The sequence below is a fragment of the Nomia melanderi genome, chromosome 14, assembly GCF_051020985.1.
Source record: "Nomia melanderi isolate GNS246 chromosome 14, iyNomMela1, whole genome shotgun sequence".
Taxonomy (NCBI): Eukaryota; Metazoa; Arthropoda; class Insecta; order Hymenoptera; family Halictidae; genus Nomia; species Nomia melanderi.
This window is the reverse complement of record NC_135012.1, coordinates 3,883,622-3,895,993: the sequence shown is the minus strand read 5'-3', so window position 1 is coordinate 3,895,993 and position 12,372 is coordinate 3,883,622. Positions and strand designations below refer to the sequence as shown.

General features: G+C 30.9%; 5 protein-coding genes and 1 long non-coding RNA gene across 11 annotated transcripts; 3 read left to right on the top strand and 3 right to left on the bottom strand.

The window, feature by feature from the left end:
- The first annotated feature begins 753 nt into the window (after positions 1-753).
- On the top strand, positions 754-1,895 carry LOC116427032 (U-scoloptoxin(01)-Er1a-like). Its single transcript, XM_031976876.2, has 3 exons — positions 754-975; positions 1,344-1,531; positions 1,761-1,895. The coding sequence occupies exons 1-3, from the start codon at positions 948-950 to the stop codon at positions 1,893-1,895; spliced, it is 351 nt and encodes a 116-aa protein (XP_031832736.1). The 5' UTR covers positions 754-947.
- LOC116427034 (uncharacterized) lies at positions 1,789-2,217 on the bottom strand. The gene is made up of 3 exons (XR_004235010.1): positions 2,205-2,217; positions 2,078-2,123; positions 1,789-1,889 (listed from the first exon to the last, which is right to left on the bottom strand). It is a non-coding gene; the product is annotated as an uncharacterized LOC116427034 (long non-coding RNA).
- Positions 2,218-2,384: 167 nt separating this feature from the next.
- Positions 2,385-3,776, top strand: Prosbeta7 (proteasome subunit beta type-4). Its single transcript, XM_031976832.2, has 5 exons — positions 2,385-2,559; positions 2,834-3,040; positions 3,108-3,254; positions 3,342-3,540; positions 3,610-3,776. The coding sequence occupies exons 1-5, from the start codon at positions 2,429-2,431 to the stop codon at positions 3,694-3,696; spliced, it is 771 nt and encodes a 256-aa protein (XP_031832692.1). The 5' UTR covers positions 2,385-2,428; the 3' UTR covers positions 3,697-3,776.
- Positions 3,777-3,865: 89 nt separating this feature from the next.
- Positions 3,866-5,272, bottom strand: LOC116427006 (methionine aminopeptidase 1D, mitochondrial). The gene is made up of 6 exons (XM_031976828.2): positions 5,128-5,272; positions 4,816-5,055; positions 4,558-4,749; positions 4,333-4,483; positions 4,130-4,240; positions 3,866-4,056 (listed from the first exon to the last, which is right to left on the bottom strand). The coding sequence occupies exons 1-6, from the start codon at positions 5,161-5,163 to the stop codon at positions 3,866-3,868; spliced, it is 921 nt and encodes a 306-aa protein (XP_031832688.1). The 5' UTR covers positions 5,164-5,272.
- Positions 5,273-5,458: 186 nt separating this feature from the next.
- Positions 5,459-9,296, top strand: LOC116427007 (NAD-dependent protein deacylase sirtuin-5, mitochondrial). Of its 3 annotated transcripts, none has more exons than XM_031976830.2 (6): positions 5,459-5,698; positions 5,766-5,980; positions 6,049-6,191; positions 6,433-6,583; positions 6,782-6,843; positions 9,234-9,296. In XM_031976830.2, the coding sequence occupies exons 1-5, from the start codon at positions 5,459-5,461 to the stop codon at positions 6,834-6,836; spliced, it is 804 nt and encodes a 267-aa protein (XP_031832690.1). In that variant the 3' UTR covers positions 6,837-6,843; positions 9,234-9,296. The 3 variants fall into 3 exon arrangements, with proteins under 3 accessions (XP_031832690.1, XP_031832691.1, XP_031832689.1); XM_031976831.2 differs by lacking the exon at positions 9,234-9,296 and adding an exon at positions 7,053-7,924; XM_031976829.2 differs by lacking the exon at positions 9,234-9,296 and having other exon boundaries at positions 6,782-7,924.
- Positions 6,262-12,285, bottom strand: LOC116427005 (fanconi-associated nuclease 1). Of its 4 annotated transcripts, XM_031976827.2 has the most exons (11): positions 11,213-12,285; positions 10,855-10,890; positions 10,530-10,774; positions 10,362-10,468; positions 8,684-10,260; positions 8,470-8,601; positions 7,957-8,403; positions 7,391-7,811; positions 7,076-7,198; positions 6,870-6,981; positions 6,262-6,727 (listed from the first exon to the last, which is right to left on the bottom strand). In XM_031976827.2, exons 4-11 carry the CDS (start codon positions 10,461-10,463, stop codon positions 6,678-6,680), a joined length of 2,964 nt encoding a protein of 987 aa, XP_031832687.1. In that variant the 5' UTR covers positions 10,464-10,468; positions 10,530-10,774; positions 10,855-10,890; positions 11,213-12,285; the 3' UTR covers positions 6,262-6,677. The 4 variants fall into 4 exon arrangements, with proteins under 4 accessions (XP_031832687.1, XP_031832684.1, XP_031832685.1 ...); XM_031976824.2 differs by lacking the exon at positions 6,262-6,727 and having other exon boundaries at positions 6,808-6,981; XM_031976825.2 differs by lacking the exon at positions 6,262-6,727 and having other exon boundaries at positions 6,808-6,981; positions 10,362-10,464.
- Between the last annotated feature and the right edge of the window lie 87 nt (positions 12,286-12,372).

Sequence of the window (12,372 nt, the reverse complement as noted above, 5' to 3'; positions counted from 1 at the left end):
ACTGTCACCGCGGTATGTGTGACATTAAGAAGATGGAAACTGCATCTATCCGTTCATAGCACACAAAGGGTTAACTCAAAGATTGGAAAAAATAATAAATTATTCCCTGAGAAATTGAATTATCAACTAATCGAAATCTCACTAGATACACTGTTAGAGTTTCCATAAAAAGATTAGAAAAAGGCAATTCGATTGCTCGGTAGTTTTAATGTCGAAGGAATTCGGAATGGACGTTGAATCGGGAATCCTGAAATAATACATTTTCAATGAATTGTATGAAACGAGACAAGAACTAGATATTACTTAGATTACTTAGATATAATCTATGTAATTACTTATAATTAATTTATATATATATATATATATATATATAACTAGAATTATAATTACTTAGATATAATCTAAGTAATTTGCTAGCTTGATAGATGATTCTCCTCTTAAAATTTTCCTGCTGAATAGATCAGGTTGTTAATATAAATTGCTGGCTTATTCATAGATCCTTACCAGATCTCCATGTTTTCTTTATATTTGCAATGGATTATTGAAATCCAATAAAGAAGGGACCGACTCACCGAAAGCTGAATATAAACCGACCGATGGTTTAACGGCGCGCCGAAACTCGATCGCAGAATTCCTTCACCTTTCAATGCCGGTCATCCAGTGGACCAGTGAAATTATCACACGAATCTGAACTTACTTCTCGGACAGTCGTTTACTGTGAATTCAGTACCCGGCCGACGGTCCGATCGAAAGGAACCACTGAAACCCGCTGTTCCGGAGGCCCCGACCGAGTCAACGATAGATAGATCCAAGACTAACGATCGTCAAACGCTACGGGGCAAATGAAAGAAAGACTGTAATTACATTACGATGCGGTGAACTTTGACTCGAGAGTATTCACAGGAAATATTCTAACGTCCATTGATATTTAAACAATATCCAAAAACATGTTCGCCCGATTCATCTCAGTCGCGTGTAAGTATAGAGCTACTAGAAGGTTAAAAACAATGGATTTCTTAGATTATTGAAATTGCAAAACCTTGCGTATTTGATGTTTCTCAACAAGTACATATTTTTGCATTACATACTTGTTTATGTTCTTGGATAATAAAACAATATATCTTTTGATTTAGACTATGTGCCTTTGAGTATTTGAGCTATTTATTTTGAAAGTGGCTTAAGTTAAAAAAAAATCAAGTTAATCATTATAATGGTTGCAATTCTGAATAATTTTTCATTTTTTAATGATTTTTTTAATCTATTTTAAACGGACTTAAGCCACTTTCAAAATAAACGGTTTATTTATAATTCTGTTTCTGATGGGATTCCTTTGAGTTGTTCAGTGTTGTCGGCGGTGGTCTTTGCTGGTCATTACTTCAACGAAGATGGGACACCGTACGATCCTTATCACAATTTACACGTACCCCATAATCCACCGCTTTACCCGGCGTATCACAAGGTTCCTCGCACCGGTTTCTCTTGCTATGGTTTGGAGAGCCAGTTGTGGGCAGATCTCGACTCGCAATGCCAGGTAAGAGTCAACTGAAGATACAGTAAAAGTAGTATAATACAATTGTACTAATTATTCGAAAAATAGTACAGTGAACTATAATGCTTTTATAATCTCGAGTTATAATATAATAGAAAATTGGATTTCGAGATACGAATTTCGAATTGAAATGAATTAAGCTTGTAAATTGAGATACCACTTTGAATTTGATATAAAGTGAATTATTAAAGAAGTATCATTTATTTCTCAGGCATATCATCTGTGCCATGACGGGCATTTGGTCTCCAGTCATTTGTGCGCAAATGGAACTCTCTTCAATCAACAGTTCCAAGTCTGTGATCAATTTTACAACGTCAGATGCGGCAGCCCATACGGTGATCTGTAAACAATGTTTTCAGTATTCGGATTTCTCGATTCAAACCATTGTAAACCATGTAACATAAACAATACTCGATTAAGCATTCCAGAAACCAAATAGATCAACTTTAAAGGAACTACTATGAAATATCATTTACTTTGTATCGAATGTAACATATCGAAATTTAAAAATCAATATTGAATCATTACCTGGTGTTCTTTTATACGTTCAATTCCACGTTTGGCCATTTAGTTTCTGAAAAGATTAAAATAAGTTGCTGGTGTAAAGTTTCGCAGTAAATAAACCTGTTCGAATTTATGGAGTTTTCTGAATTACCTTATGATTTCACTCTTCAATTCAGATTTGAATATATATGCGTTTATGTAGTTATCGAAGTTTTCATCTCGATTGTCAGGGATGCAGCGACTGTGTTCACAGGGAAATTAAAAATTATCTAGGGGAGACGTTCTAGGGATTTTCTGAAAGCGTAAACATGTTTCTATGACTGCATTTAGTTCGACCATCTAAGTGACATTTCAAACTGTTTCAAGTTTGTAAGTATGGCGCTATTCAGTAAAGTCGATCACTACACTCCTGCACCATTTTGGCAAAATGGACCGGCACCAGGTGCATTTTATCACTTTCCTGGAGGTTCCTCGCAGTCCGATGTTGGAGGATTTCAAAGATCACAGTAAAATTACCTTTTGTATATTTATCCGTGCAAAATGTTGTCTCTATAAAAGTTGCATGTCATGTCATATTTTATGAATGTACAATACCAGTAATTTTCAAATAAATGAAACTACATTGACTTCGCATCTTCATTCATTGATAATTCAATCAGAGTACAATTTTTATATAATTATTGTATGTTTGCTAATTCATTGTAATTCTAACCTCAATTGAACACCAACGTTGAATTTCACTTTTACCTGCATTAGATACTGAATTTAATATTTCTATAGGGCTCCGATGACTACCGGTACATCCGTAGTTGGAATTCAATTCAAAGATGGTGTTCTAATAGCTGCAGATGTTCTTGGTTCATACGGATCATTGGCTAGATTCAGGAATCTTGAACGTATCATCAAAGTTAATAATAATATAATCCTGGGCGCAGGAGGAGACTATGCTGATTATCAGTGTATTAAAAGTAATATAGAGAGGAAAATGTATGTATTTAGAACTCTTCAACAAAAGTTTTACATTTTAAATTACTATTACAATTATGTCTTTTAGACTCGAAGAAGAATGTTTGGATGATGGACTATCTTTAAAACCAAAAGCTCTGCATTGTTGGCTAACTCGCCTAATGTATAATGGAAGATCTAGTTTCGATCCATTTTGGAATAACTTTGTTATTGGTGGTATAGAAGGTGATAAACCGTAAGTATTTCATTTCTTCTTTCATTTTCCAAATATATATACATATATATATATATATATATAAAAGGATTTAAATGTTTTGTATAGATTTTTGGGTACCGTAGATAAGCTCGGTACAGCTTACAGTGACCCAGTAATTGCAACCGGATATGGTGCTTATATGGCAACGCCTATCATGAGGAAAGCTTATGAAGAAAATAAGGAAATGTCTAAGGAACAAGCAAAGGAACTTTTGTACAAAGTGATGCAGGTTCTTTTCTACAGAGATGCACGTTCTTTCCCAAAAGTAAGTTGCATATTGTATAAGAATGTTACAGTTCACAGAAATACAAAAATTTAACTTTTATGTTTTTAGTATCAACTTGGTATAATAACTAAAGAAGGTGTTGAAATACAGGGACCAATAACAATGGATAGCTATTGGGGACCTGCTATTATGTAATACTAAATCTAATACATTTTTCCTTAATAAAAATATTTACATTTAATATAAAATTATTAAAAAATTACTTTATTCGAACCTTTGCGAAAATAATTTATTGTAGTTAGAAACAGTAATATTATACATGAAATTATATAGATACCTATATCTAGGAAATACCTTTCTAAAGTCAACGAGTTAGCACATCACAGCCGGTATCGGTAATTAAAATAGTATGTTCCGCTTGTGCGGTACGAGAATTATCAGTTGTAACAGCTGTCCACCCATCTTCTAAAATTTCGATTTCCTTAGTACCTTGACTTAAAATTGGTTCAATGGTAAATGTCATTCCTGGCTGCATTTTCCCAGGATTATGATTTGCTGTCAGTTACGAAATATATTGTTATTATATTCCCCTAATATGTCTGTATTAAGCATCAAACCATTAACATACCAAAGTGTAAGATATCAGGTGGTCCATGAAAATATGTACCAATACCATGGCCTGCAAATGCTGGCACCACAACATATCCATTCTTAGATGCAGTCTCTTCGATAATATCTCCTAAAATTAAAAAGGAAATGAACAAATACTCTTTCTGTTACTTTCATTAAACTGAATGTCTATTTTTAAATTCTATTAATTGTAACGGTTACCTATACTAGAAAAATTTTCATTTGGTTTACAGATATCAATGGCTGTTTGTAAACACAATTCTGTGATGCTTATTAATCGTTTAGCTTCTTCGTCACATTCTCCTACTTCAAATGTTTGAGAACAATCTCCATGATACCCATTTAAAAAAACCTGTATATAAAGATTTGTAGATACAATTGGTTTTTAAATAAGTATGTATACATTTAATACATATTTCTTCTTACTGTTACATCGATATTGAATATGTCTCCACTTTGTAATGGTCGAATATCTGGAATTCCATGGCATGCTACATTGTTAATACTTGTACATATTGATTTTGGAAATCCCATGTAATTAAGTGGACTAGGATAAGATCCATTACTTATGATCATTTCATGTACTATTGCATCTAATTCATCTGTAGTTACACCAGGCTGAAATGGCATTTATCGATTAAATAAACTATTTAATTGAATCATACATACATATACACTTTATACCTTTATATACTGTTTGATTTGAGTCAATACTTTTTTGGCAAAGTAACAACTATCTCTCATACATTGTATTTGATTTTTGTCCTTAATTTCTGGCTCTTTAGGACCTTCTGTAGGTATAGATGATTCGCTGTAAGATGGTTTAGGTATATATTCTGGCACTTTTCTAATCTCTGTAACTGTACATGGTTCAACAATTTTATAATTTCCAAAGGAATTATTTGCACGTATGGGTCCCGATACCTAAACAATTAATAGACTGGTTAGTCGAATGAACATAAATGAATCTACTTACGTTCCTGATAATAAACTTACATTCGATATTTTCTTTAAAAAACTTTTAATAAACATTTTTAAACAACGGTACGTTCAATGTTTCTTCATTTGAGATTAACCTTCGTAAGACGCAATTTGTACAGACGAGTAAAGTATTTCGAAACTTTATAATAAAAAAGATAACTTCTTTCTCACAGGATAATTTGTTATGGTAATTTTCATTTTAGAAAATGTGTTAAAACATGATGTAACCAAGCTCACAAAGTTAACCACTTTTTAAATTTATAAACCAACTTGACGTCACAATCGTATTTACTATATACAAAATCAGCTGATGTCGAGTTGTGTGTCTTATACTTAGATGTGAAGTATGAATATCATGAAATCGTTTCGAGAGATTTTACAAAGTTCAAGAAATGTGTTGATATTAACTGGAAGCGGGATTTCAGCGGAATCTGGAATTCCAACCTTTAGAGGTGCAGGTGGTTTTTGGCGGAAATACCAAGCACAAAGTCTTGCTACTCCAGAAGCTTTTGCCGCAAATCCTTCGTTAGTTTGGGAGTTTTATGAATATCGTAGAAATGTAGCCAATGAAGCTAAGCCTAATAAAGTAATTTAAAAATTAATCTTTGGCAGTCCCTGTTTATTTCAGTTCAGTGATACTGTGATGTTTTCAGGCTCACGAAGCGATAGCAAACTTTCAAAATCGGGCTTTGAAAGAAGGTAAAAATGTTACTATTGTAACACAGAATATTGATGAACTTCATCAAAGGGCTGGCGCTAAAGATGTGGTGGAACTTCATGGCTCGCTTTTCAAAACCCGTTGTACAGTGTGTCACGAGGTTGCTGTAAATACAAATATTCCAATATGCCCTGCACTAAAAGGAAAAGGGTAAAGGATAATTTCTGAAACTATCCTGTAGCTTATATAGTAAATAACATTTAGCTAAATATGTTTAGATCTCCAGATCCCAATGTAATGAGTTCTGATATTGCGAAAGATGATTTGCCTCGATGTCAAAAGGAAAGTTGTAAAGGTTTATTAAGACCTCATATTGTATGGTTTGGTGAAAGTTTGAATGAACACATACTTCAGCAAGCATGTAAGTATTCTTAAAAATTTGTGCACATATATATATATATATATATATATATATATATAAATGCATATAGTTTGTAACTTATATACCAACAATGTATTATATAAAAATATACAATATTAATACATAATTTATAATACATAATGTACAATACATAACAGTATAATAATATATTAAAAAGTTTAGTAGATTTATCTTACAAATAAAATACAAAAGTTATGCTCTATTTCCCCTTGAACATTAGACGATGCTGTGGAAACCTGTGATGCTTGTTTAGTTATTGGTACATCATCAGTTGTGTATCCTGCGGCAATGTTTGCGCCGCAAGTGGCGGAACGCGGTGTTCCAGTTGCCGAATTTAACTTAGAAACAACTCCCGCCACAAGACACTTCAAGTATGTTAAATTCAAACTCGTTTAGAACTATATAGAAAATATATCGGCTGCAAAATATTTTTGTCAAGTAAATATAAATTGACATGCAAATTGTTCATTCCCAATCGTCAAACTGTTCTACAGTTATTGCTGACTTTTTTTTATCTGTAACAAAGTAATAATCATTGTAACAAAGTAATAATCATGTTTGTATTTAAGGTACCACTTTGAAGGTCCCTGTACAATTACAGTGGTGGAAGCTTTAGAACCTTGAATCTTAGGTACTTATTATGTACACATTTCTTACCTTGTACCAAACATACTTCAGTGTTAAGTCCAAGTTTATTTAAATATTTTAACCATAATCGTTGCTTTGTCGAAAGTACGTCATTAGGGCCTTTTACCTCTACAATTTTGTGCTTCAAGAAATAGATTATGTTTAGTAAATTAAAATAGTTTTAGGTGTACATATGTGAAAATATATTTTCAGAAAACCAGTTGATAAATATTCACCTGTTTTGTATCATAATTCCATACAATTAAATCAGGAAATCCAGCTGTCCAAAGGTTATAATTTTCAACTATTCTTCTACAAATGCCTATAACACCTTGAACCCCCAAACAATGGACAATTTCCTGAAACCAGAAATTATTTTCCGTGATGCACGAATATATTTTATAAAATGTATAGAAAAAGAATATAGTAAATAAGTTATGAGCATGATTCTTATAAGGTACAATACTATAAGTTATTTCCGATGCTGAGACTTCATAAGATATCATATTCACTCTACATATTGTTTTTAATGATATTAAAAAAATATATACTTTCATATGTTCACTGTGCTGAAGTAAATTAGTTGGCATTAAAGACTGATATGAATAAAACATTTTAAATCTGTCTTCCATCCAACAGCTTAAAGACTCTTCATTATAATTATTAAGTATTGAGTTTAGTGTCATGTTTATGCTGTCTTTCCTATTTTCATAGAAATATTTGGTATACAAATCAGCTGGAGCATCATCATAAGGACTCGTAAAAGTTCCAGGAATGTGTTTATTATACAGTTCTTCCCACAATAAAGTAGTGAATAAAAGAATTGGTAAATTCCCTTCGCAATGTAATCCGTTTGAAAAATTTTGTTTTGTGTAGTAATATAAAGCCAAAGCTTCTACAGATCCATAACTTTGACTTGTATTATTATTTTCTATGCACCATATGCTCTTACTTCCAGGAACATTTCTCATACTAAAACAAAAAATATTGAATTATGATACACAATTTTCGTAATTACATTTGTACACAAAAAGAAGCTCCTTCCAAATTTTTGTAAATGTATAGTGTTTGTTTCGTTTATTAAATATGTGAATCATATTGATACAAGTTGATTTACCTTGGACTTGTTGAAGCATAAATAGTATTAAATGTAGGAGTAAATGTTGATAATTGATCAATATGATAATCTATCATCTCACTAATATTTTTTTTTGTATCAGGTTGTATTCCCTTTTTCTTCTTTTGAATTTTCTTTGCTCTTCCTATAAGGTCTTCAATGTCTACTTGTGATAAATGTTCATTATTTAAGGCCTTCATTATTATCAATGCTGTAGATTCTACATCTTTCTGATGATGCATTGTAATAAGAGCTAATTCACAATACCACTTTCCTTTTCGTGTATGCATATGACAATCCTGTTCTAACAAAAACTTTAAGATTTCTACAGCACGTGTCTTGTTTTCACATTTTTTAAATGCATCTACACTTTTTGAAAGTATTTTTAACCATACATATCCAGGCATAAAACGTCTTACATGCATAGGAATTTTGGAATTTTTCAGTCTGCAATTGATAAAATTTATAAATAGAATATTGAAAAATGTACATAGTACGTTATACACTTACTACCTTAAAAATTCATCTTTTAATACACTTGGCAGAGTTTCCATTGCAAAATTTCCATTGGTTCGTACATCTGCCCAATTTTTATTTTCAATTGATTTTAATGTTGCAGACAATATAGATTTAACATTCACGTAACTGTGAATGAAAATAAATTGAAATAAATTAAACTCATTAAAAGTTATGGAAACTCAACTAAAATGAAATATAGATAGCTTACCTTAACAAATGATATCGATTTGAAAATATTGGAAAATGATTTTTAGGTACGTTGGGATATATTACTTTTCCTAAATAAATATTACCTAGCCTAAAGTATGTATCTGCTGTACTCATCGCTGAATCTTCATTTGGTAATAGTAAAGTCATTATTGTGTCTATAATATGCCATGTTCTGTCTGTTATACATACACAATAGTCCAATACATTAAAAATACAATCAAACAGAGAACTGCATGGACTTTTCATTCCATGAAATAAAGGTTTCTTCTTTGATAATTGTAACAATTTGTCTACAATAATTTCTTTTTTTCCCTTGAAATCTATCTTCATACTTTTACCAACTTGACGAAGCTCGTCAACATGTAATAATTCCAATATAACAGGTAAATCATCAGTTTTTACATCAAATGTACAAATAAATTGTGACTCGAGAATATTAAAGATATCTTTTAAATTTGCGGATATATCTGGATAATTTATATCACTTTTGCGGTGCCATCCTCTTTTCCTCTTTATCATACGGACTAACAACATTTGTGCTTTTTCAGGAAGGGTAAGAATGGAATATATAAAATCCAGTTCACCTTTCTCAAAGTAACCGCAATTAAAAGGATTGGATAAGACGGTAAGAATAGAACCAATTAAAATTGTTGCATTGAGATCATTAGACAAATTTACATTGCTTAACTCATATCTTACTGAATCTTTGATATTTGTTCGATTATAACTATATTCAAATGTATTTTTAGAATATATTTCTTCCAAATTAAAATTATTCAGTGCAATAGTCCCTTGCTTGGCTAAGTTCATGTTTTCAATAACTTCACGTATAATATTAGTATCCATAAAACGATCTAATAATCTTTCATGTCTAATTTTTTTTGGCGATTTATTAGATGATACTTCTGGAGAATGTTTTAATTTCCTAGGAGTGTAAGTATTAGATTTTATTATTGGAGAGTTTTCTTTGTCAGTGAGACTTATGTCATTGCTACTTGATGCCATTGTATTATCAACATTTGAATTTTGTAGTTCATTTATAAATGATATTCCATAATCTTCATCTTCATGCATTAATTTAATGTTTTGATATGATGTATCTTTATATGGTTGGTCCATTTCTAATGGATAAAATGATTCTGCCTCGTTGACTCTTTCATATATTATTGTGCACTCTGGTGTTGTTTCATTAATTTGTGATAATAAAACATCCTTTTCCACATTTATATATGATTCATCATTATTTAAAATGCTATTATTTTGAGATATTATTTCTGCATCTTTATCATCATTAAAGTGGGACACACTGATATTTGAATGTATAACTGTACACTGTGATGTTTGTTTGTTAATCTGTGATAATAAAATATTCTCTTCCAAATTTCTTTTTACATTTATATATGATCCTTCATTATTTAAAATGCTATTGTTTTGAGATACTGTTTTTATATTTTTATCATCATGAAAGTACTGGACATTGGACTTGGAACTTTTCATTGTACGTTTTGATATAGCTTTAAGTTTTGTGTTGTTCTTTGATGATGAAGTTTGTTTTGAACTTTTTCGTTTTATTTTCTATAAACAAATAAATAATATACTTACAAATAAAAAGTGTCACAAAAAATTATAAACATATAATAAAAAAAGAAAATAATATAATCAGAAAACTAACTTACATTTTGTGTACTAGGGGGAAGTTTAACATTTTCTTTAACTTTTTTCTGTGTTGATTTATATGTTACTGGAAAAAACTCATCAATACGTTTCTGCTTCAACATTCTTTCTTGAAATGAAACAAAATTATTTTATAGAGACAAAAAAATATTATAAAATAATTAACTTACTTTGAAATACTTTTTCTATAGAGCACACACTGTTTTGTCCTTAATTTTCGTCATATTCAAGAAAGATTGATATTCTTCATTATACATATTCTTCACAAGAAACATTTGTATTTGCAACACAAGATGTTTTCGTCCATCTCATGCATACATGGAGCATAATGAACAAACTCTCATTGATTGTAAAATACTATGTAAAATAATTCAATGACTCAAAGAAGTCTTTTGTAAACTTACCACAGAGAGCGCTGCAAAATGATGTACTAAGAGAAAGAAAGACAGAGACAGAGAGAGACAGAGAGAGAGAAAGATCAACGTATATACTTACAAAATATAGTCATCCATGATGTTAAATAAATATAACCTACAAACGTGAAAGAATACGTTTAGAAGCAAATTACGAATAATTTGAAATGTTTTTAAAATATGTAAAATCTCCTTAGATAATACGAATGACTACGTTAATAAAACTTTCTAGATAATAACGTATATGAATTTAAAATAAATCATCGTTTGCTTTTAATTTAGCAAAAATTTGCAGAATTAACAATAAAGCTTGAATGCATTGATACACACATAAAAAAACAATTAATATAAACACGTGCTTTCGATTAGTTAGTATTAAGTACAAAACTATTTTATTTTATTAGGTAGGATATCCTAAGGAAAATTATTTTTTTTCTTACGCGATGTAATCAGAATTTATTTTCAGCAGAAATATCTGCTCTTTTGTTTGTTTGTCCAGTCTATGTTCGTCGTGAATATTTCCTTTTAACAGTATGATTCTAAATGCAATTATAAACCATCCTTTTGAGACAAATATATCGTTTTGCATGAAACGAAAACTTGTATACCTTTTGTTGCTATATAGCACATAAAGTGTACAATATAATACAAGTAAAATTAGCAAATAAAACAGACGAAGGTGTATCTTGAGCTGGTAACATAAAGTACGCAGAGAATATGTATATCGCATAGTAAGTTCTGCCCTGACAAACTATCCTTTCCTTCTTTGTATACGTATATATGTATATATGTATATTGTACATATATATATATATGTACAACAATGGGATTGTTAATAGTTTTGCCAATTTGTCAGAGTTACATAATTAGAATACATTCAAGAGTCAAATTGCAACCCGTAGATTGACATATATACATTCAGTTAGTTACATTATCTAATAGATTCAAATGTTAATCACATTAATTACGGATATTAATACTAAACAATAGTTGAGTTTAGATTTCTAGGCATAATTTGTAGGAAACATAACTCATCTACCTGATAACATCTCTACCTCTCTATTAATACTGTAACGTAAAGACATTGTAAGCAGTCTCGAGTTTGCATCTCAATATAATTCTTGGCTGCTAAAATGAGCTTTGGCCTTGTCGATTGTTAATTACAGAAAAGTGCACATTAGAGAGAGTCACAAGCATGAGTCAGAGAAGCGAACAAAATTTAGGAATGTGAATTTGTCTATCAAGCTGCCTACGGTTCATAAACAATAAATATAATTCATGTTTCAAATATTTTATTTAGACCAAATTAAATTTGATACATGCATTTCAGCGAAAGGTGTTATCAGGGGACGAGAGAGTAAATGATGTGTGTGCATCGAAGAACAAATTAAAGGGTCGTCTAGATCAAACATTCTACATACATAGAACTTGATATTTTCCCCCTTACGTTCTCCGACCATACAATCTCGAGAAAAATTCTCAAATACTCTCGCCAAACTTTCATTCGAATCAGAGCTTTGGTTGGAGCGTTTTTTTCATTTTCTTTCTTTTTTTCCTCTCTCTTTCCAATTATACCTTCCTGTCGCACAGCGACATAGAA